The sequence below is a fragment of the Zonotrichia albicollis genome, chromosome 4, assembly GCF_047830755.1.
Source record: "Zonotrichia albicollis isolate bZonAlb1 chromosome 4, bZonAlb1.hap1, whole genome shotgun sequence".
Lineage (NCBI taxonomy): Eukaryota > Metazoa > Chordata > Aves > Passeriformes > Passerellidae > Zonotrichia > Zonotrichia albicollis.
The window spans coordinates 16,306,698-16,331,661 of NC_133822.1; the positions used below are offsets into that span (position 1 = coordinate 16,306,698).

General features: G+C 42.5%; 1 protein-coding gene across 11 annotated transcripts in view; it reads right to left on the reverse strand.

Annotated features, from left to right (window-relative positions):
* Nucleotides 1–24,964, reverse strand: part of WNK1 (WNK lysine deficient protein kinase 1) — a 98,508-nt gene that overhangs the window by 4,625 nt on the left and 68,919 nt on the right. For 5 of the 11 annotated variants that reach the window (XM_014264076.3, XM_074538917.1, XM_074538918.1 and 2 more), the window contains 17 exons: nt 23,994–24,275; nt 23,218–23,309; nt 22,511–22,673; nt 22,071–22,187; nt 19,672–19,845; nt 18,852–18,903; nt 18,549–18,689; nt 16,735–18,161; nt 13,998–14,081; nt 10,913–10,999; nt 10,197–10,266; nt 8,644–8,723; nt 7,494–8,137; nt 6,401–6,603; nt 5,218–5,412; nt 3,930–4,022; nt 1,631–1,672 (listed from right to left, as the gene is read on the reverse strand). In XM_014264076.3, the coding sequence (XP_014119551.2) occupies nt 1,631–1,672; nt 3,930–4,022; nt 5,218–5,412; nt 6,401–6,603; nt 7,494–8,137; nt 8,644–8,723; nt 10,197–10,266; nt 10,913–10,999; nt 13,998–14,081; nt 16,735–18,161; nt 18,549–18,689; nt 18,852–18,903; nt 19,672–19,845; nt 22,071–22,187; nt 22,511–22,673; nt 23,218–23,309; nt 23,994–24,275 (3,946 nt within the window). The remainder of the gene's footprint in view (nt 1–1,630; nt 1,673–3,929; nt 4,023–5,217; nt 5,413–6,400; nt 6,604–7,493; nt 8,138–8,643; nt 8,724–10,196; nt 10,267–10,912; nt 11,000–13,997; nt 14,082–16,734; nt 18,162–18,548; nt 18,690–18,851; nt 18,904–19,671; nt 19,846–22,070; nt 22,188–22,510; nt 22,674–23,217; nt 23,310–23,993; nt 24,276–24,964) is intronic. The other 6 variants (XM_074538916.1, XM_026790891.2, XM_074538914.1 and 3 more) reach the window with 6 other exon arrangements.

The following is a 24,964-nucleotide window of genomic DNA, read 5'->3' on the forward strand; positions in this document are numbered from 1 at the left end:
TCTCTTGCCTGGCAGTTCCTTCATCTGTCCCACTTTCCCTGGCCATCAGCCACATTCCTTGCCACCACTGTATCAAAGAAAGAACTGGTTCCAAAGCCCTGCAGGAATGTTTCGTACTGAGGAGTGGATTAGGAAGGTGACATACTTACTATGCAGGACAAATAAAGTGTTACTGCCTCTAGTAGTGCTGAGGAGGGGAAGACACTGATCCCACCAGCTCCAGCTCAAGCATGGAAGTGGCTCCTGGGCTGGGGCCCACAGGAGCTGTTAGTGGGGGCAGACATGCAAGAACACAGGGCAAGGGAGGAGAAAGGCTCCCTGAGCAGGGAGTGAGAGGAGCAGGGACACACTGGGTGCTGCAAGGAAAGTGCTGTGAAATAACCTCAGGCATGCATCGTGTGGGAAGGGCTCTGGATACAATCATTTGATAAGAACAATGATGTGAAAGGTAAAGTTAAATACAAATGAGGCAAAAGCAAGGAAGAGGTTACTTGTGGGAGGGGGAACACTGCCAAAACCAGTAATAACCACATTCCACCATGAGGTGCATGCAGGAATTGACACACTTGCTCTCATCCTCTTCAGGATGGCCAGCATCCACTTGTGCCATTTCACATTTCCACTTCAATCACTAAGCACTCTGGATCCTGGACTACACCAGAATTTCCTCAGCTTACAGAAGGGGGTGAGTCAATCAAGGCATTATTCAGCTGAAGAGATGAAAGATCCCTTAAGGGAATTCAAGAGTTATCCAAAGAACTAGATTGGTTCAGGGTGACAAAGGCTACCAGAGCTTTGTCTCCCAAAGTGGCCTTGTCAGAGAGCTCCAGTCTCAGGTCAAAGGCACAACGGCCTCCAGCAGAGCTCTCACCTAAGGTCCATTTAAACCTGACTTGTCAGGAATTGTACATTTGAGCTCTGACACACTCAGTGCCTGCAGAAACTGCCATCCAGAAGAGGCTGAAAAGCAAGTGCTTCAATTGTGGCATTCATGGAAACAACCCCCACATTCCTGCTCGGTCACAGCAGCCATCCCCAGTTCTGCTCTGACATGAGGCATCTCAAGTCAAACAGGCTCTCTCTCTCCAGCCCACTACCTATAATGCCTTCATTCTGCTCTTGGATTTTTCCCCCCCATAAACCACAGTCAAATGACACCTTTAAAACAGTCTTAAATGACATGTGCACACACAGGCTTTTCTGAACATCTCTTGCTTTGGGAGACACACTGGAGATCTCTGATGGCTTTCTCTGAGGCTTTTAAAACACTGGAGGAATGTCTGCAATTGGATCCATCACTGAGGTGATCAGCCCCATCAATTCCCAAACCCAGCAGCTGCTCTGAGTACAGCTCCAGCAGGTTACAATGAGCAACTGACCCTGATGTCACTGTCACCAGGGAGAGCAGAGCTCCACAGGGAAGGGGAGGCTCTTCTGCCTCCACCTGGCTGCAAGGGCAGCACCAGCCTAGCCAATATTCTAAGGACAGAGCACACATTAGAGGGCATAACACAGACAGACAGATGCTGTGCTGGAGACAGAGTCAGGGACATAAGGCTTCAGTGACCAGGAAAAGCTGATGAATAGATTTACAATCAGGAATTGGAGATAACAGAAATAAGATAATTACTACAGAGCTGGTTGCAAGGACAGACTTTTTTCACCATCTTCCCTGAAGCACAAAGAGAGAGTAATTTGTTAAAGATAAGAGAAACAGTGAGAAATGTTTAGTATCAGGAAACATTACAAAAAGCTTGGTGAGAAACAGAGGACACAGCACAGCAGGGCTTTAACAGTCACTACTGGGACATTCCAGACAAACCCAAAGACTCGTCTGACAGTCTAATCACAAAGAGAAGAGGCCCAGCCTCCCACATTTATTCTTCATAATTCCCAAACCACTGTGAAGAATGTCAGGAGACACTGAGGTCACAACTGTTATCAAACAAACAGTCACAACTGTGGCTGTTATCACAGAAGGAAAAGCAAGGACATACTCAATTTTTGCCAGGACGTAGGAAGCATTTCACAACTATCAAATTTCAACCAGCAACAGATTTATTTGATAGGTCAAGTGCTTTTAGTTTGTCACCCTCTTTTCTCAGATGTGTGAAAACAGTTCAGGCATTCCCTGCCAAGCTGTACCACTCTGTTTCTCCAGCTGCACAGTTAAAAGCATCAATCACTGCACTGTTTCCTCAACAGCACTGATTCCAAGCCAGTGTCTTCTCCAGCTGCCACTCTCCACAGCAGCAACAGCACTCCAAGGACAGGGCTCCAGGAAGCAAGCAGCCTGCAGCCAGCCAGGCCAGGCCAAGCTGAGCCATGCCAAGTACTACCTGCTTTTACAGGACAGCTACAACACCCTTTTCAAAAGGAATCTGGTTCCCTTAGCATCAGTCCCAGAAGCATGAGACACACATGCCAAAGGACTCTTACAGCCAGATGAGAGCCAATTTACAGCAAACTTAGGCTTGGAAGTAAATTATACTCTCATTTATTCAGTTCAATGTCCATTCTAGGAACAAACTGGCTGTTCTTTATATTCCCTTCCCCCAAAAAAGGACAGGCCAGACTAACAATTTTAAGTTGCTTTGATAAGAATTTAACTTCTTCCAAGAAATGAACGTTAAATGTGGATAGTGCAGATGTCAGTGCACATTTGCACATTAATATACACAGCAAAAAGATTTAAAGTTGCTAAATTTGAAAAATTAAATCATTTCAGTGCTTAGATCCCAAACTCAGTGCAGTGGGTTAGTTAGTGCAAACCTGAACAGCCAGGAAGAGGTTTTCCCTTTCCTTTCTCAGAGGATGGGGCTGTTCATTGCAGCTGTCTCTGCAGAAGGGCAGGCCCAGCTCCCACACAGCCCTGCCAAGCACAGCCAGACACAGGATGCAGATGTGTGGTACTGCCATGCAGTGCAGCAGCCAGGGGCTCCTGACAGCACCCCAAACTTCCTCACACCGAGTCATTCCAGAAGGTGGGAAACAAAGGTCAGACACTTAAAGGGTCCAGCATAGGAGATATTGCAGCACCCCCAATAAAAAGCATCACACCAGCAGCCTTGGCTCAAGCATATTGTTATTTCAGCCACATCAGAAGTTTGAGGCTCTCTTGTAAGTCTGGCCTAATGTAAGTACAAATGAGAGGATTCTGAAAAGAGCTGCAAGCTAGCTTGTGAGGGCTGACAGGATGTCTGGAAATGTCTATTTACCCACCTTTAGTGATACTTGTTTTACATTTAATTTATCTCCAACTCACAGGAAAAACTTCTAAACCTGAGCCCATTAGTAGGTAAGGTTCTTTTGAGTTTGCCTGGAATTCTCTAATTATTTTAAAACCCCTCTAACACTTGGATCTTTAGCCAGCCATCTGGTAATGAACACAAGCCATCACTGCAAGCTGCCTACAGGTGGCATCAAAGCTCTGCACTGCCACCAGCTCTGGGGACACACATCCAACTTGTGCTGCAAGCACATTGCCAGGGAGGGCAGCACTCCCCCCACCACTGCTCAAGTGTCCAGCTAAGGGATAACCTGGAAAACAAATCTTCCTCCATCTTCCACTACAAAGATTATCCCCCTACAAGTCTCACGTCATCTAATATATGCTGAAGTAAAATTACCAATGGGCCTTGCTAAATCTCCTCAATTTGTGTCATGTCATTGACCTGTCCTGAAAATTTCCTCTCAAGGTTTAGAGAAAATCAGTGCTTGCTAGAGTGAGTTTAACAGCAGAGAACACCAAACATGAGAACCCAAACTTCCAAAGGTGTGCTAAGAGCAGCTGAGCTGAGCCATGGGATGGGAGGGAATACAAGGTGACAGATGAGGATGGGCTGCATGAAACAGATCCAAGCAGCAGAAACAAAAACCAAAAAGACAAAACAAAATCCAGACAAGGAAGGAGTAAAGGTGTTACACACAAAGAGCCAAGCAGGGCGTACTCAGAAATCGGGTCCTCCTGCCACCAGGCTTGAAGGTCACTCTCTCAGATGCACAGTTAAACTTCGCACAGCCTGTGAGAAAACAAGAACAGGGAGAACAGAGAAAGGAGAGGAGAGGAGACACAACACCACTACAAGATGTTAGCAACTTGAAGTTGGAAGGATGAAATGCAATCACGACACACAAGAATAAGTCTCCAAGTGCAGACCAAGGAGTACAGAGACAATATACGGAGTGAAGAGACTCCCTCCAGCACCTCCAGACACGAGGCCAGGGTTGCACTGCTACTCTCCAGGACATAACCCAACTCTAAACTTGCAATCTAAAGGAAAGCCAAATCCTGGCAAAAGTACCCAATTTTTAAATGGTACTGCACAACCCTGGATGCAGGGAGATGATTCAAGTAGCTCCAAAATGCCTGAAACAGCTCCTAATAAAAACCTCTATAGAAAATTCTTAAAGTCTGTTTCCGTTTTCTGTATGCACTTCTTCAGTTTCAGCAAGAACACACACTAGAATTGATGTATTCAAACTGTCTATGGCAAAGCTTTTCAAAAAGATGTGCAGAGGGGAAAAAAAACTACAACAGCTAAGTTCAGATAAGTAAAGGAATCATCCCGTAATGACAAGAAAAAAAAGCCCTCCTTTACTGAATAAATCAGAGCTGTGCCTGAGAAATTATTTGATAACATACTAATAACAAGCTACCCACTACCTGAGAAACCTGACTACATGACCAATTTACTACTCCCACCATTTCACCCTCCTACACTGACTCTTCTTTCCAGGATAATGGAAAATGAGCCTTTTTTTTACCTTTAACTGTTAAAAACTCCATTGACAGCAACAGCCAAACCAGCTAGGAAGTCTAAAAGGACTATGACTCTGAGTCTTTGGAAACTTCCAATCATTTCAGTTATCTGTTAACTTCAAGCCTGTCCTGCCCCTTCCTTGGTCTGATTTCCAACCCCCCAGTCTCACTGGTCTCTTTTCCTCTGAGCCAACACCTTTCCCAGGTCAGCAGAATTGGCTGCTGCCATCACCCCACTGCACCCCCTTGTGCTGTCCTTGGGCTTTCAGACCTTCAACCACCTCACACTTCACCTGAGGGAGTAGCTACAAACTTGCCAACAACATCCTTTTATCAGCCCCCAACACAAGCTGGGGACCCCAGAGCCACTTCACTCCAGGAATTAAAAATCAAGTGTCATAAAGCCTACAGTTAATTTCCACTGCTAATGACACTAATTGCAATTGGAGTCTTACCTTGGCCTGGCGCCGAGAGGCTCGGTACCGAGAGGGCACCATCACTGGTGAAGGCAGAGTAGAGATTTTCACTGGAAGGTGAAGGTTTCAGGGGCTGTAACAAATGGTTCTGCCCAGTCTCTGGCACACTGCCAGCAGGATGAAGGGTCTGCTGAGGGGGCAGGACTGATGGTGCACTTTGAGCTGACAGGTTGCCTAGAGGAAAAAGGAAGGCAAAAAGTTTTGGTTTGCATATATTTTTGAACCTGATCAAGCATGACAATCCAGGCAAGAGGAGGAGAGGCAGGGGGAGAGAACTATTCCAGTTCCTGAGAAAGCAGTAAGACCAGAAAAATCCCTCAGTTTTAAGGCAACTCTGTTGCGGTTTATGTGCTCACAGAGCTTCTCTATCACACAGCAAAACAGAAATGAGCAGCCAGGGTGAGTGGATACAGAAATCTCAGCATGACATGGAATTACCACAGTGAATACGCAAGAAGCAGCATCAAATATTTCTGCTGGCACTGCTGGCCCTCCAACACTGCTCCTGCTACAGGACTGGAGAATCTCCCATTACCCAGAGAGTATCTGTCACCCACATCTCCCAATCAGTAAACAGAACTAGCCCTCTGTTCTGTTTATCAGAAAAATGGTCTTAGTAAGAAAGGAAGCCTTGACAATTGAAACTGATTCTCCATTTGTAAGTACAACAAATCTTCAATTCCATGAAAAAACACAACTGTATTAACTCACATCCACTGGGAGTTGCTGCAGTGTAAGGACACCAATAATATCATGCTTAAGTGGTACTAAATTAGAAAAAAAATTCTCTGCAGATGACTAAAGAGATCAGACCCATTCTGCAAAACCAGTTTCAGGAGGGAACAAGTACAGTTTATCTTTAAAAACAAACTTTGCTGCCATACTGTAAATTTACACTTTTCTTCCTAGTCAGAGCCCAATGACTAATATGAAAAAAACACAAACCACAACTTTAAAACTGCTCTTTCAGTGGACTGAAAAAGTCCCAAGCAAGACTATCAAACAGCAAACGTAATTTCAAAAATGATAAAAGAAATTCAGGGAGGAACTGGCACACACACAGACACACACACAACTCAAAAGAAAAGAGAGACACAGCTCTAAGAATGAGAGATGGTACTTGCTCTATTTTATCTGCTAACAATATTGAAGGAAGCCTCACCTGATAGCTGTGGGCTTTTATGTCCCTGGGAGCTGCTCCGACTGGACTTGCTGCCTTTTCCTTTCGTCGGTCGTCTCCTCCTTCCTGACAGGGGTGCAGCTGGGGGAATAATGACTGCAGGTGGAGCCTTGCCCAGCTTCACATAGAGTGACTCAATCTCCTGCTTCTGGCGGCTCTGCAGCTCCTGGATCTCTTTAAGGTGCCTAACAAGTTACAAAACAGTGGGATTTACAAGAATTCTATGTATACACATAGATGCAAACAATTCCTCCCCTCCAGTCAAGCCTGAGCTGCTTCTTTGGTCAAACTCTCAAATATTTAAGAAAGAAGTAAATAAATCTTTTCCACTAAATAATAACCACAGAACACTTGCCATTTTCCAGTGTACTCTAGCCCTGGCTAGAATTCCAAAACTAAGTTCCCAACATTACAATCACAAAACCAGAATAAACAGAAGTACAAAAAAAGCATTCAGATGCTACAGGAATAGCTAGATTACTCATTTTCTCAAACATATGGCCTTGGAGACTGCTACACTGGTATTGCCTTACAATTTGTTTCAGAGCAGTTGCAGACACAGGATTTAAAACTGCCAGCTACCCTAAAAAATAGTTCAACTTTCAGTATAAACAAATTAGTAGGTCACATTGCTTCACTTCTAAATTCTTCTGAGCCAACAAGGTCTCTTCAGGAAAAGAACTATTAGAAATGCCAGAAATGCAGAGACTTGTGTGTCATTTTCAAATAACACTAGGTTTTTCCCACTCACTCCAGTGATATGCAAATCTTTCTTAGATCTACAGTCTTATCCATAGTACAGCTGGCAATCTACATACAAAAAGGTTACAGGGTAGAAAATGCAGCCCAACAAACAAGAGGGTTCTTTTGTTATAACTGTATGCTGCTTTCCCACTAAAGAACCTTGCTTCCCACATAAATGCTGACAATGGCTCCTGACACTTAGCAAAGGGTAAGGGAAGTACAGGTGAAATTCATATTAATGCTGTTACATCTATTCCATACACAGCCACCCAAAGGAAAAGCCTTACTTCCATGCAACCATTACAACCACCCAAAGAAAAACCACCCTTACTTCTCCCGCAACCGACGGAGTTCCAACTTCAAGTCTTCATCTTCAATATCCGACTCATTGTCACTGCTCATGTAGGAGGAGTTGAAGGAGTTGCTAAGGCTCTGAACAGGGAGGCTGATCTTTGATCCCAGGTGCTGGACAGAGTCTGGGCTCCCTGAGCCATCATCCAAATCCTTAGCCATGCCACTGAGGAAAGCGACCTCGGGATCAGAGGATGGACCATTCATTTGCGGGGACTGCCTCGACTCCAACTCTTTCTTCGGAGCTGCAGCTGAAGAAGCGACTTGTTCCAAGCCCACAGAGAGAGGGAGAGTTACTGGCTCTTTCTCAGCACAGCTGACCTCATCCCGAGCCTTGGACACAGAGAAGCGCCCCACTTGATCCGTGGCCGTGGTCACCTGGAAGCGCCCAACCTTGGTGGCCTGAGCAGCGTCTGCCAGCGCGGGAGCGGCCCCAGGAACGCCATCCACCACATCCAAGGGGGTGGCAGCCACAGCCCCGCTCTTCCCAGCCTGCTTCACCAGCGTGCTCTCTGGGCTACTGCCAGAAAGGCTTGAAGAATCACTGGAGGTGGTTTCAAATTGCACTGGCTTCGTGTCAGGTTTGTCACCCTCTTTTAGCACATCATCCACTGCCACCGAGACCTATAATAGAAATACAATCATGCAGACTTCCTTAGTTTTTCCTTAACGTGCTGCTTTTATTTCCCTTAATGGTGAGATGCATCTGAGAGGGGAAAATAACTCATTTCCTAGGTATGCCACAAAGCAAGCCACTGCTTCCCACCAGGCAAAACACTGCCACACAAAGCAGCACTTCTTGAAATCTGGAGGATTAACTCCAAGGAACAGCAGCCTCAGATGGTGCCTCCTTCACCAGCAGGACAGAATACAGTGAACACCCCAGCACTGTTAGTGAAAGAGCAGCCCAACATTAAAGACCAAGGCCAACAGCTGATGAAACCCCATGTTCACAACTCCAGGCCTGCACAGACTGTGCAATCTCTGCCCTGAATGCAAGCAGCACCTGCAGACCTGCTTTCCCAATCTCTACAGGGACAGCCAAGTGCTGCACATGGCACACTGAGCTGGCACTGCCAGGAACACCCAAAGAGGCTGCACCAAGAGCCAGTGAGTTTAGCAGCTGGTACCTGAAACCGCCCCATCTTCAGCACACTGGCTCCTCCTGCAGCCCCCGCAGCACTGCTCTCTCCATCACCTGCTGCCAAAGCTGAGGAAAAGGAAAATGGGATTAAAACAACAATGAGCAACAAATAATTTCGACTCCAACTATTTCTTTTTATGTACTTCAAATTTAAGTAGCTGTTAACTCCAAAGAGGCTTCTAGACTCAAAGCACCATATTAAAATGTTAATTATTGTTAAGTCAAAGCATTTTTCTACAAAGCTTCCCTGCACAGTGTATTTGGCAAAACTACGCTTTTAGGCAACAAAAAAAAGCACACTCATTTCAGAGATGTGAAACAGACAACTAATAAAAACAGAGTTTTATGAAAGATAAACTTATTTTGATTCAATACCCAGAGTGACTACCTAAATTTCACAACACTGGGGACAACTTATGCACCAAAAAGGGGCAAGCTGAAGAAATGCTATAAACCACATTTACTCAAAGTAGTCTCTCTGAAGCTCTCCAAGTTGGACTTTCAGGTGTCAGCTCCTAATTTTGTTGCTCTGTGAACTGGCAGTATAAAGTTACAAAGCTGAGAAATAACATTCTATTTTTAAATCAGTTCTATTAGACAGCTTGCTCTGTTTATTAAGCAACTTCCCAGTGTGTTTACCTTTACCTTCCAAATTTAAAAGAGAAAACCCAACTAATTCTATAGCAGACTAATGCATTCTACATTATAGTTCACCAATGTCCCAAAATTAGAGTATATAATTTATGTTCCTTCACAGTTTTATTGGCTTCTGAAGGTTTGTTATTCAACTTCAGAAGCCCACACATGTTAAACAGTGTTTACTAGACAGCTCAAGAAAAAATTTTAGCGCCCTATTAACAGCTTCTTTTAAAAATAGAGTATTTCAAAAATTAAAACAAATAGATGAATAATGATAGGAAAATCTCAGATTATTTTTCAAGTGTTTGGATTCCCCCTCAGTAATTCAATCCATACAGATTTGAAATTCATTGATCATCCAGACTCTAACTGGTGATCATCCAGCCAACCTTCAGTTTTTCTAAAGAAGAAAAAAGTCTGGGTTTCTTACTACCTTTCTTAAATTTTTACTAGTTTAACCTTGGCTTCTCTGTTGAAACAAATGAAACACCCTTAGGGTAAGGGAGAGGTATCCTACATGTAGAACACAGTGTAATGACACAAAATGGGTCCAACTGCTGCTGCCAGGAACATAACACATGACAGAAAACAGTTCCTTCAAGTCCTGATGCTGTACCACAGCAGCAGAGTGGAGATTCTTTGTGACCCTTAATTGAGCATTTTGGACAGCTTTAAATCCTAAATGAGTCACTACAATACACAAGTATCTATCACTCCCCCTCCTCATGGCCTACAGGGGAAAATTTCAGTCTGCCTACTAAAAACTAATAAATGCCCTCAAGGAGCTGCCATTCCATGACTGAGTAGAAAAGGCTATAACCTTCCAAGTGGTTACTCTGCTCCATTTTGATTTCCATCTCCATGCTGAGAAATCACCTAAAGTAATCATGGCTGTCTTACCATCCTTCAGACTCTGTGTTGCTGTGGACACCGGCCCAGTAACCACTGTTGATGCCACTGAGGGCACAGACTGCAGGTTCAAGGAGGAAAACAAAATAAATTAAAATACTTTGCAGTTTCATTGAATGCCAACAAATCCAACATACTGCATATTACATAATTTTTTTGCTTCCAACAAAGTATGATACATGAAAAGAGAAATGCAAGACAAGAGATTTTACAGGCCTTATAAGCCTGAGGCTGTGAGCAGAGCACCCCTTGGCCTGTGCAGAAATAATGCATAAACAGCATTTGTATTGTCAGTCATTGTCTTCACTCAGTATCCAAAGCTCTTTAACAGAGGCTTTTAAAATGTCAGATCCACAGTTGAAACAGCCCTCCCAGATTAAGACTGACATATCACATATTGCTTTTTAGTTCTCTTTCCCTTTATTCCACTGTCACATCCATTTCTAGTTTTGTGACATCACCAGAAAAGTTGGAATAACAACTAATACCAAAAAACAGCCTCAGGAAATTACATCATCTATTGCAATACACAGACTTTCCCGATTTTGGTTGACTCAGTCCTACAAACTGGAAGATGACTCTGAATTTTTATTTTTAAAAATCTAAATAGTGGTGTAGTGATATTAAAGGCAGTGACCTAAGAGAATGACTTTGGAAAAACACTGAGGTTTTCCAAGACTACTAAACTGCCAACATTGCAAACATACACAGGCAGGAGCAGATGTCACTGGCACGGTCTCTGGACTAAGGGTTCTTCTCAGCTGAGCATCCAGATCTTCCAGTGGCTGTTGGGACTGAGAAAGAAAAGAGTAAAACAGTGTCCCAGCTCAGGAAAAACAAAAGCATTGCTGAGAAAGGGACATATTCAATACTAAAATTTAAAGCACTCAGTACAGCTTCCATATTTAATAATTAATCCTTCCTACATATTTAGATTTAACATGTATAGCATGGTAAGACTAGAAACAACTCATGCAATATACTTGTTTAAAAACAACAGAACATGAAAATTAACTGAAGCTTAGAAAAAACTAAAAAAAACCCTCTACAATACCACTCAAAACCAATGAACCAAGAAAAAACCCTCAAGTTCCCTCAGAGAGGCTATATAGATGGATTGACTTGAAAAGGATGGAGAGGGGTAGAATCTCTCAAAAGTAAGCTTATTACTTAGATTTCAGCTGTTTCAGTTAGAATACAAGATGTTTTTCAAACTTGGCCAATTGGATTGGAGAAAGGAAGAGAAGAATATTTTACCTAAAAATATCTTGAGATAAAAAGTCCCAAAGTCTCAAAATGACTAAATGAGGGCCATGCCCATAAGATACATTGAAAGAAGAACGTATTGTCAGATACCATTAAGCTGCAATTCTGACTCTACAGAACAGAAATTTTCATCCAAACTTGAACATTATTAATCTTTCCAAGTACAAAAGGAAAAGCTGTATCTGTTCTTAAAATTGAAGTGGGGATCATGACAACATAAAAATAATACTACTTTCCACTGAAAGTCAGAGGTACATAATAGCATAAAGATGCTTTCAAAAAGTTGCCAGGATAACATAACATTCTTCCTGACATGTGGATTTCAAAACAGAACCAAAAACCCTAGGAACAATAAAGCCTGTATCAATTCCATTATACAAAAAAAAATAAAAAAGCAGAAGATGCAGACTTGTATGGCTCCATTCAGAAATCCAACTGCTTAGTGACAAGTGAGGTAATTTAATCCAACACTGTAAAACAGAGGGGATATGTCACCTGAAACACTAAAAAATTCTCATCACTTATGCTCTCAAGAAGATATTTGCTCCAAGTAAACAAATGGCTACCAGAATGATCAGGAAATAAAGATTTCCTTATGGAACAAGGGGACCTAAATGAAGCTCGAGAGATTAATCTAAATACACTTTAAAAAGCAATTAAGGAATAAATAGAACAGGTATTTAAGAGTATAGAACAGACTGTTCAAAACTGGTCTTGAGATGACGTGTATTCTGCCTGCAAATTACAAGTGTGCTACTAAGGAAAGGGGAAAAATTGTGTAATCACCTACTAGTGACAGAAGCAGCCCAGAAGGCAAGCCTGTCTACTTTAAGACAAGCCAGTAATTTTCCAGATAGTATTATGTGACAGCAGCAAATGCTCTCAACAGTCAATTAGATTTGATTCAGTTGTTTTCCTCCAATTTTGTTTCACTCTTAGACAATCCTTCTGAGTTCAAATGAGAAGTGAAATTCAGTAAGTTGTTTGCAAAGGACAAAAAGCAAGGATCTATATTTGTGACTCTTCCATGCTACAGATCCTGCCAGAAATACCTATGACAAACAGGAAGCAGCCTTTTGCAGTAGTACTGTGCTTGAGTCATAGAAGTGGCTACAAGTGCTTTTGAGCTTAGGGGAAAATACTACTAATATACTGAGTTTCCAGCAATGAAAAGGACTATGAACTCCACATGACTGATTTTAACTAGCTGTCTCCTGATCCATCTGATACCTGACCATGGGAACAGTGCAGGTAACAATTATCACCAAGTTATTGTAGTCTTCTCTTCAGTAAAACCATGCTTCAGAAAGAACTGACTAAAAAAGATAAACCAGCTTCTGCCTCTGAAGTTGGGGAGAAAAAAGCAGTTTTTTCTTGATCAGTTTGGAGAAAGAAGATGCCCATTTCCTTGCTAGTCACAGGGCAGGAATATGACATGGCTCTAAGATCAAGATGTGAAAATGAGCCGCTTTTAGAAAATATTTTAGTTGAATAAGCCTTTTTCTTCCAATTTCAGATGCCACGTGCCTTAGTTGTACAAACCACACAAAATCACACACTGGGTCAGGCTGGAAGGGATCACAGTGGGTCACCTGCTCCCGCCTCCCTGCTCAAGCAGGGCCAGCCCAGGGCACAGGATTGCATCCAGCTGGTTCCTGGCTACCTCCAAAAAAGGAGACTCCAGCTCTCTGGACAAACTGTTCCAGTGCTTGGTCACCTGCACAGCAAAGTTCTTCCTCATGTTTAAGTGGAGCTTCTGTGCAGCAGTTTCTGCCCATTGCCTCTTGTTCTATTGCTTGGCACCACCACTTACACAGAAAATATCCCAGCTAACTATTGTATACAAGGACAGAAGCTAAGCTGGGGAAGCCTTAACTGCTGCATTTCAAGTCGTGTTTATGATAAAGAGCTTCAAATACCTTTTGAAAATCTTAAAGCCTAGTGAAATCAGAATGCAGTAATAATCACAAAATAAACTAAACTAAAAGAAACAGAACCAAACCAACACAAAACAAAACAGCAATCATCAAAAGAAACAACTAAACCCCAAAACCTCATGAGGAACCCACAAAGGCAATTTTACATTTTTATAAAGATTTCAAGACAATATATATTTTTTCATATTATTTTGCTACTATACTCTTTTCAAGAAGAAAACAGGTTCAAGTTTTATGTACACACTCCACTGCATTGCAGTTTTTGTTTAAATATTTCAAGTTCAGATTAACACACTAAAACCCCTAAGCCTGATTAGGCACTGGGCGATAACCACAGAATGGTTTGGGATGGAAGGGACTTTAAAAACCATCCAGTTCCAATGCCCTGCCATGGGCAGGGACACCTTCCACTAGACCAGGTCACTCACACCCAGTGCTGAAGCCACTCAGGCGACTGCTACACAAAAGGGGTTACTCAGTCAAAAGAGAAGAAAACCAAGAACATTAATAACATGCAACGGAGGGTTTAATTGAAACATGCTCTCTGAAGGGAAAAGAAGCAGATAGAATCTGCCAAGTTGTGTAGCACCTGAGTTAGTGAAGGTCCTGGCAAAGGAGGCAGCTGCTCACTGGATGGAGTGCCAGCCGGGAGGTCAGAACCTACTGGGAGCACCTATGGACAACGGAGAGGAAACGCGCGTCCGTCAGACTGGAACAACAGCAGCATCAGGTACCAGCTACACTCACTCAGTCATACAACAGGAGCCTTCACTTATTGTTTTTGTAGAGAATTCCTTCCTGGACAGTTAGCATAGAGTCTTTAGGGACTTCTACAACCAAACTGGGGAAAGTCTGATGTGTTTTTTTTTATAATCCAGATTATCCTTGAGCAGCCACAATTACCAGTTTAAACAAGCTGCAGTATCCAGAAATAAAGTATCTTGGGGATATTATTTTCAAGTCTGGAAGAAATGCTAAAATAATTAATCCAAGAAGCTTAATTTCTAAAATGGTACAAGAATGTACTCAGTCTCCTTACAATAGCTCTATGTTAACTGTCCATTAGAAACTGCAAGCTGCATGCTTCCAGCAAATTGTTCCAAGCAACTTGACTTGAGAAGAGGAACTGTCAATGCCTGAGGATGTCTCCAATTGTTGAGAAACAGATTTGTAGAGCTCTCACACCAGTGTTGTGATCCATCAGTTCTGTTTGAGCCTGAAAGGTGTTGATGACCCACAGAAGGTGATTAGGCCATGCAACTGGGTAGGGGGAAGTATCCAGGTTATGCAGAGGAGGTTAGAGAGAGGTTAGAAGGAGGCATCAAAGCCTCCTCACCAGGTCAGACAGCACATTCCAGTTAGTCATTTCCATTGTTAGGGAAGTGGCAAGTTCTAGGAATTAGGCAACCCATTGCACAATGTGCAATTCTTATTCTCAGCTGTCATCTTGAGGTTTGACAGTGCCCATGAAGTCTGAGCACACACACAGCCCATGAGTTACAGCACAGCGCCCCTGTAGGGCCGTGAGCTCTGCAGGACAGGGGCACAGGCCACAGCCTGCTCCAGAGCCAGCTCTGGCCTGCAGTGTGTTACACAGCTCAAAGTAAAGCTTTAAATTGCAGGAGCAGCTGCCCAGTGAAGATGCTCTCCCCAGAGTTATCTATCCTGCCAATAACACTTCAGCAGGAACTGGCTGAGTTGTGTTAGCTCAACTTTTCTGTGCAGCAGGAACACGTGTGAGGCTGTTGTTACCTGTTCTGAGGCATGAAGAATTTTTTAAGGTGTAGTAACTTCATCATTTAGTTTATAAATAAGAGGCAAAACATACTTTAAATACATTGCTAAGACAAGCTGAACACATTTAACTGTCTGGCCATAAACAAAATAAATACACAGACACAGAGCCTAGCAAACCCCAGAAGACTAAAGCAATAAGCTCCTTAATGCTCAGCAACAACACAAAGTGAAACTAAAATTAAACCTTGTAAAAAAACTAATTTATAAAGGAAAGCTTCAGAGAGGAGGTGGGATTTCTACAACTGACAATCAAAAACCCTATAACATTTATTATATTTAAACCCAAGTCTTTGTAATCACAGATTTGCAATTAGCAATTTTCCAACTGCTCTGACTGTTCCTGAATGAATACCAGTTCCCATTTTTTTCCAAAATTTCTTTTCTAATTTTCAATTTCACTGAAATATTAATGGCTGTCTTTGTGTCTAGACTTCCTTATCAACTTTTCTGGCACATATTCCCACTCTTCCACAGCAGAGATTTTCTACTGTCTTTGACAACAAAGAGTACAAAGGAAAGACTACCAATGAATGGAGATGCTGAGAGCATTGGCTCAGCCTGAATTGGCCTGAAACTGGTTCATAACAAGGCTGGCTCAAGACAGCCAACACAAAGTGTTGATGAGTACAAAAAAACATTACAGAAACAAAAAGAAGAAAGTATTAAAGTTTTTGATTTGTTACCTGAAAGTTCCTTCAATTTACTTCCATTTAAGGAAAGGACTACCAAAATATTTAAAATACTGAAAAGTGCTGTGTCCCCACACAGGCAGACATTTAAAAGAAAATTTCACATATTGGTATATCTGGTTGGTGAGCAGGTAACAACATCCACAGCACCTTTCAAGTTGTTACTGTGAGTCATTATTTCTTTGTGAAAGAGTGTTTTGCTTGTAGAACATGAGTCAGTAAACAAAAAGTTTGTTTTCAAGTATCTTCTAAACTTCTCAAAATCTTGCTCTCATAAATCTAACATTTAAAAGGAAAACAGTATCCAGGTATCAAATAAGTAGCAGAGAACTTAAAAAAACCCGAACCCTTCCAGTCAGGTTCACCCTTGACTGCAAGGAACAGGTTTATGACAGGAAGCAAAATTCCTCCATCTCAAATCCACCACTTGGTGAAATATACAGCCAACCATCTCAGCCTAGTGGTCAAGTACAAGATAAAAAGCTATTTAAAGCAAGACATCCAAATTCTTTTCAAAAAATCAGTATCAATAAAAAGAACTAAACAAACACAAAAAGCAAACCACAGTTGCCTCACTCTTTGTAGTTTAAGAAGAAAACCTAGCAGTGACATAAGAGACATCTCTCAGAAGCATAAAAGAGAAGTGAACTGATTTTACCCATTAGGGACAAAACAGAACACTTCTTGGGACACATAAAAACAATCAGAGAATAAACCTTCAATACTGCATTAAATGAAGAAATTTCTTCCTGAATAACTATTTTGTTTTACACAAAGGGTGCTGCCCAAGAAGGTGCTCCAGCAAGAGGTGACCATGGACACTGATGCTGCATCTCTTACCGGTACCCTGCTGAGGGGGGGCTTGGAAGGAGAGGTCCCTGCTTTCACTGCTGCTGGGGCCACGCTGCTCGAGGCAGAGATGTAGCTCACCGGGGTGATCACCTGCCCAGGAGTGGCAACTGGAGTCAGCACTGGCAAGCCAGTTGGTCCAAGAGGCAAGCTGCTCGGAGGTATACAAGTGCTAATGGATGTCAGGGGTTTGCTTGGTGCAACAGCAGTGGTTGGGATGCCAGGAACAACTGTGGTTTCCATTACCAGAGAGGTGTCCAGAGACACTGACGGATGCACCGTTCCCACGTTGCCGTGCTCGCTGAACAGAGACCGCAGCTTTTCTTCCAGGGTCTTGATATCATCAATACCAGGGGCTTTAGACTGAGCATCAGCATCAGCCTCCAGACAGTGAACATGAGGCTGGTTGGGCAATGGAGCTGGTTGAGGCTGGCTGTGGATCAAAGTCTGCTGTACTGCAGGCAAGTTAGTGACTGGTTGTGGCAAGACACCGGGTAAGGGAACCTGGGGCAACATGGGTGTTGCACCTGAAATCTGGGGTAGGACAGGTGTTGATGTAATTCCTGATGGAACAAGTAAGGGATGGATCACTGGCTGAGAGACTGAACCACATATGCTTGATGCTATTGAGGATGATAAAGGTGCACCAATGGGCAGAGATAAGCCAGCTGCACTGCAGGAATGCGACTTGTCCAGAGAGTGCCCACTCTCAGGCAGTGACTGTGGAGCACTTACGACTGTTGTTTCTGCCAGACTGGACACAGAGCCACTGCTGCTGAGCTGGGGAAGCTGCAAAGCCACGTTCTGAGCCACAGACAGGGCAACAGACGTCTGTGCTGCTGCCATGCTACTCACAGTCTGAGGAGCAGACTGAGATGTCACAGCTGGTGCAGCAGCACCGAGAGCAGTGACCCCAGGAACCTGGGCAGGTGGCAGTGCTGAAGATGATGGTGTGCTGGCACTGGCAGCAATGTCTGCAGTCACTGGCTGAGCAGGCTGGGACGTGGCAGATAAGGAGAAAGAAGCAGGGGCGCTCACGCTGGAAGTGACACCGGTCGATTGCTGTGCAGATTGTGAGACTGGAGGTGGAGAAATAGAGCTTGGCACGCTTGTGCTTGGTGCAACTCCAACAGCTGCACTTTCTGAAGGCAAAGTAACAGATCCTGGAAGAGAAACACCAGTGCTGGAGGAAACAGATACTGAAGAAGTAGCCACGGATGCAGGAGCTGCACCACTGCCCGCCATGGTAGAAAGTGCAGGTGGAAATGGTGGTATTGTTTGATTGAACACTGGAGGAGCTGTGCTAGGTCCTTCTGCCATCTGAGCGTGCCCCATCTCAGAGAAAGCTTGCTGCAAGCTCAGTGATGATGCTGAGTGGGAGAGATTCATTCCAGGACCATGTACAGGAGATGCTGCAACTGGAAAAAAAGAGAATTATTAGTCCACCTGAAGAAGTTCATTACAGTATTATTGTCTACAGCTAGACTAAGACTACATTTACTTCCTAGCATTAAAAAAACCAACAAACAAACAAAACCCCATAGCAAAACAACAAAACACACAAATCCAGGCTTATATAAAAATACAGAATTAAGGTTTCAGAGTCTTGCAGACAGTTCATCAGCAGTTTTCCTCCAAGAATCCTGCATGGTATGACCCAAATTTTGGTCACCTCTTATCAGCACAGACAGCTCCCTACTTCCCCACATACTTTGAGAGGTCTTCAGTAACAGTTCAGTTCACTAACTTCACAGTTTTGATGAACATGTCTTAGGCATCAGCTTTGAAGATTTTGGAGAACTCACCCATATCTGAAGTTTCATTTCCTCCAACAACAGCAGATGTGAAAAAGCCCTGTTCTTTCAGTCGGTTCTCGGGGACGGGGCTGACAATGAACCGTCTTCCAGCAGAATGAACAACCTGGGTAAAGGAGCTAGAGGGAACCCCTAAACAAAAAGAAGGTGGATGTTGAGTGACACAGGGTTGCAATTAAATACATAACCTGCAATATGGAATGTGCACTCCATCATACAAAATAAAAAACTTGGCTGCACCCATCCGCTGAAACAGAAAAAGGTAACTGTTGAAAAAAATCACAAAAGACTTACCTATTCTTTGTGGCATGGAAGATGTAGGATCTGGCTGTTTGAACTCTAATTTCTGTAAAGTAAGATAAAATTTAAACTTCTATTCTGAAACAGAATCCCACAAGATAGTTCTTAAAACGCTAGCTTACTGAAATGTGCGCATTTAAGGGAAGCAGTAGGTGGGACCCAAGCACCATCACCAATCTAGAGGAATTCTGCCCAAATAAATGTCAGCTACAGTGTTCTTAGAGACTTTCAGCTTAGTGACCGTCAATGTAACAAACTGATCTAAAAATTCTTTTGGAAATCCAACTGATTTCCTTAAACATCCAACAAATAAATGGATGTTCCAAACTAGTTCTGGGTGTAATTAAGGCAGAGATTCAGGCAAAGTCTCTACTTTCAGCACCCAGCAAACAGTTTCAAACCATGTGTTTCCTAACCAAGCTATCCAATCTCTTAGAGCTTCACTGGGTGGAGGGCCTGAGAGCAGGCTCTCAGTGTTTAGTGAGCAGCATGGGGTTGGGGTTTCACTGTCCTACCTCACAATAATCTCAAATCCAAGAAGCATCAGCATTTAAGACTGTCTGTTTAGTGGACTGTTAGGAGATTCAGCAGCTTCGGAAGTCTTCAAACACATCAAAAAGAGGTGTGTTATTTAGCTTTCTAACTTCATTTTAAGCACTCTGATATGAAGCTTTCCCTTTTTGTCTTTTAATTATTGATCTTTGATATCTCTCATGACAGGAAGATTCTATTTCTAACTACCCTACTCACAAAGCCATACCACCCAGAATGGAAGATAGACAGCAAGAGCTGAGGCAGTCTGTCCTTCACATACCTGTGACCCCGGGAAGAAGCCGTCGTCTTTTGTCCGCATGCTCTCCAAGCCCTGGTCCCCCTCAGGCTCCACGCTGGCATCCTCACTCAGCATTTCATCTGCTTTCTCAATAATCTCTCGTACCTGTTCTACAAATGAGTCTCGCTCTGTTGCTAAAATAAACTCATTCTGCACCTGCAAAAGAAAAAAGCAACATTCATTTTGCACAAACAATTTCAAAGCAAAATATTGAATAACCAGAATTTACTCTTGGTGCTGATGTCTGTCTTCCCTTTGCTGTTCTTCTGAATAAGATGAAAGTGGTGACACCATAGAGAAAAATAATTGTTTCTCAAACTATCTCCAGCACAGAAGTGTGTGCCCTGGTTTAATCCTTGCTGTGGAGAACATTCAATCTCACTTCTTCATAAATTGTCACCTCAATCTTTGCTTAGCACAGGGAAATTTAAAATTAGCAGTCTTATCTTACTTCAATTCCTCCTGTCTAATGAATGCAATGTGCATTAAGAGACACATTTAAAGAGAACTACAACATAAAAGAAATTGAAAATTCTGTATTGCAAGATGTCTTCTGTGTTTCTCTCTTTCCATGCCATACACAATTTCTCCTCTATGCAGGTTGCACATGACTGATTCAAGTCTGGCTGTGGTACATAAAAGCCAGTAAGAATTATGTTCCAAATACAGGGAAAGAAAGGTAGCTCAGCCTGTCTAGTTCCAATATATTGTACTGCTTTATGAAAATAACTTCTCTTGCTTATGTTGGATAAAACTGGTTTAAACAAGTATACTTGGTAGTTAGAAAGACCAAATCATATTCTTGATTTCGTCTAATCCTTGAGAGTATTCTGTCTCCTGAAATTATGCATGGAAAAACTCAGAGACAATCCATGAAACAGAAGTAAAGCTGTCAGTCATAGAGTCTCTGCTGGAAAAGAGAAATAAAGTGCCTTAGAGGAAAAGCTTGAGCTTTTACATCAAATTCCTGGGATGCTGGTTCAAGAAAAGGCAAGTCAGGCATGATGTGCTTATATCAGCCTCTGCAATGCAGAATACTAGTTCAAGAAATCTTCAGTACTTTCAGTTTAGGACCAACAGGCAATTACATGGGGTATGCCTAACAGTATCATGATTAAAAGGAAACCAAGTCCTGCAATCTAAAGTTTGCTCAATATTCAACAAGGAACCAATGAGCACAATGTTCCAGATTCAGATGTTTAAATTAGGCTGCACACTTTTAACTGCATGACTGCATTCTGGATGCAAAGTACACTTATTTTGCTTGTACTCATCTTCAAATATTTGTGGTTTTTGTTGCTTGGAGAGTGTGTCTTAGTTTTGCCTTTGCTTGTTTAGTTTTCATCAATCAAACCTACTCTGATTTCTTCATAGGATCACTTCAGGTTTAAGGTGAAGAAAGACATCTGTGTACTCTCTGTATTCCCTGGCACAAAACCTCATGTTATTGACTATGCTAATATCTGTACTTAGGCAAGAACCAACTTCTGCCTCTTTCTCAGAAAGCCATTAGTGGCAGAGAATTTCTCCCATATCACTGGTTTGGTTCCTTTTGACAAGTACAAACCCAGCACACACAATTCAGACTCTGCCACCTCTCTAAGGAAAGGATAATCACTGCACAGGTGCCCAACAAGCTGTCAAAAGATACTGTGTTCTGTCACCCCCTCCAGCTTCAGTAACATTAAAACCATCTCAGACTCATTTAGACTGTACCAGACCATAAATAAGAGCTTTTAATTAAAAAAAAAAAAAAAAGAAATGGGGATTCTATTCTATGCTACTCAATACTCTTATTTAAATAAATGTATCTCTATAGGACAAATTCTTTCCTGTGCCTAGCCATCATACACTGAATGGAAAAGTTCTCTTTTAATAAAAGGCAAGAGCAGCATCACTCACTATGTACTTTCAAAAACCAAAATACAATTCCCCTTTCTTAATTTAAAGGCAGAATCTTCCCATTTTAATGGACAATGATGGTAAAATGCTTGAATAATAAGATATAGCAATGCCTGCTCTTAGAGAAGCAAACAGAATTTCTTTAACCTGGCACTTCCAGAAGGTTGCTTGCAGTTTTGAAAATGTCAGATTCAAAAAAAAAACAAAACCAAACAACCAGCCAAAAACAAAAAACAGAAGCAGCTTTTTCACTTGATAAAAACCTAAATTCTACGGTCAAAACAGATGCAAATTTTCATGTGACTTGTGCATACGACATTAATTAATAATCAGACTGCCAAACCATTCCGTGCCAAATTTCTAGCTGTGGTTGTGTACCAAAAAGGTGAACACACACCATGCTACATGGGAGACCAATTCCACACCATAAACAAAAAAAATACAGCTGCCTGGAGTCTCCATCTCTAAATACATCTTACCATAATTGTAGCTATCTCCTCAGGGTTATCACCATCCAAATCAAATTTGAAAGTAACCATTTTCCGATTGTGTGTCTCCAGCTGGCATTCCACTACCCGATCACCTTTGTTGGAAACCTAAAGCAAAGAAAATAATACTTCAAACCAAAAGCACAAGAATCTAAGTTTGCTGAGACAACCACCAGTACTGGTATAATACAAACATCTGTGAACAAACATGTTCTGTCTTTCCAGTCTAATAAATGGTGCCATGTAGAGCATGACCTTTGTCTGAGGATACATAGACTATTCTGGAATAGTTTGTGCAGCCATTGGTAGCTTAGCAAGGCAGTTTTACCATATCTAATGCCCCAAAAAGCTCAGATGATATTTGGAATGCCTGTAGAGGCTTAAAAATGCATCATTACTACTCAACTGTCCCTGAAATTAAAAATACTCACATTTAGAATCCTCAGTTTTGGCCTAGAAGTCTTCTCATGGCGGGAGCGGCTGCGGACGGATCTCCGCATGTGGCGTTTCGTTGTCCTCCCCTCGTGCCTTCCACTCGAAGCTGGGACATTCTCATTGCCATCACTCAATCCAGAAGCAACATCAGAATGTGCACTAGAAACAAAAGACAACTTCCTGTTAGCTTCCATGCATTCCATAGGTGCAACAATACTCTAATCAACCATGTGATTCTGTTCTGGGAAGTGGTAGATGTGTGTTAATCATCAAGTAGAAGTGTCCTGTCAACACTTCATGTTGCTTAAACAGAAATTCTAACTGTGATTATTTTGCTACACCTCTTGAAAGCTGAGTTGTACAAAACTATCTTATGTTTTCAAGCTATTTCGAGTTTGAATTCTGCTTAAGTGCCAAAAGGACAAAAAACCTGTCACTTATGATCCATCTGACATGACAAATAAAAAAGTTAATCACTATACACAACCTTACTTATTCCCACCATAAAATACTCCACATAACATACTCCACCCTTCCTGACCCTGTTTTTCCTCAAGGAACTTTAGTTATTCTCATCCTCAAGAACACTCCCAGTGAAAAAAAAAATACTCCTGATGAAAAAATAGATCAAAAGATTATCTATGGAAGTACAATCTAACACATGACATTGAAACTCAGTTTGGTGAACAGAAGCAGTGCTCACCTATCCATAGAAGAAGCCAGAGGGGTAGACTGAGCAGGCTGTGTTGCTGGAAGAGTCTCTGAAGCAGCAGTCTGTGAGACTCCCTGAGTACCCTATGGATGGAAACCTACAATCAAGAACCCCTCCCAAAGAGTACAGTTCCTCTTCAAGCAACCCAGTATCTTCAGTGTTTTCACCCAAACCAGTTGTAAAGCTGAAAGCTCTGCCTTTTTAGAAGTTTAAACAGCTGGCATCTAGGACAGCTTTAGTTTACAAAATACTCTAGAGCAAACTGCAGTGAAGCAAAATGTCATCTGAGGAGGGGTGAGGAGAAGAAACCAGCCACACATCCTTTCTACTGCCACATGTCACTACAGCTGGCCATGCAGTCACAGTTTTACTAACAGAATGTGAAAAAGGCAAGCCAATGCAGAACAGAGACAATTCCAATTCTCCCTGCAAGAACCACGCTGCAGAGAATAGGCACCATGGCAGATTCTCAAAGGCTATTGACTGCAGCTTGTCTTTGATATGGCAAAAATGTTCTACAGTACTAGCAAGAAGTGAAGTGTTTTACTGCTTTTTGCCTGCAGGATGCACACTCACTTCCCAACAGAACAACCAGTGGCAACAAGGTCCCCACATTGGCATGACATTCTGCTGTAAGAAAAAGGCAATTTGAAATATTAACTTCCAACTGAAGACAAGCACAGAAGGGATTAGTTCCCCACAGAGATACACTGTTGCACAAGTCAAACATCCAAAATCTATTGTTACATTATATTCCATATATTTACCTCCACAACTGCCTGCTGTGAGGAGGCAGACGAGGCCTGTTGTGCTAAACTCACAGGAGGCTGGGCCACCTGAGCCTGTCCTCCCAGGCTGCCCATGGAAACTAGAACATTCTGTTCCCCATAGGGCTGCACAACAGGAGCAAGGTACCCTGACTGGGCCATTGCATCTGTGGGCAAGGGAGGGGACAGCACAGCAGAAGGAATACTGGCAGAGGCCACAGCTGAGGAAGGTGCAACGTTCGAGTCCCCTGGGTATTGAGGTGTCAGCCGAGATGGGAAGCTCTGCAACAGAAACGAGGGAACCAAGTCAGTGAATGGAGAGCTAATTAGGAAACATGACAGTGATAAAAAAATATCAGTTCCAGGGACAGGTTCCAACCTTCTGTACTTGTTCAAGCACTCCCAAAATCTTCCCAAAGAAGTGGAGCAAACTGCTCATGCAGCCAGCATGAAAGTCACCACGCCCAAACAAGCAAATTCCCACTCACAGTCCCAAATCTTAGGCAAAACAATCTTTACTTCCCAACTCTTGCAGCTGCCTATATAGCTTAAGATTTTAAAGCCTGAGATTAGAAATGAGCTTGAAGAATTTTCAGGCTGAACAACTACAGCTCAGATGTTATACAACTGCTGCTGATTCTTGAGATTAAATAGCAAAAACACTCTTGTGTTTTTCCTGTCCTCTCATAATGAGCTGACCCAGAAACAAGGAACACTTCCATCATTATTCAGGTTGCCACTTTGCCAGTGAGTGATCACAAAGTTGCTGAAGCAGTCTGTGCCCACCAGTCCAGCAGTTCACAACCAGCACCAGGTACTTACGTCACATCCAAGATCCATGGCTGCCTGACTGATTTCTCTGAATTCCCTGTCCCACCCCTTCCCAGACTTGGAATGAAATACATTCATTCATTGTTGAATATGCTGCCATTGATTTTCTTTCCAACACACACCTCCTATTTTTAAAGTTA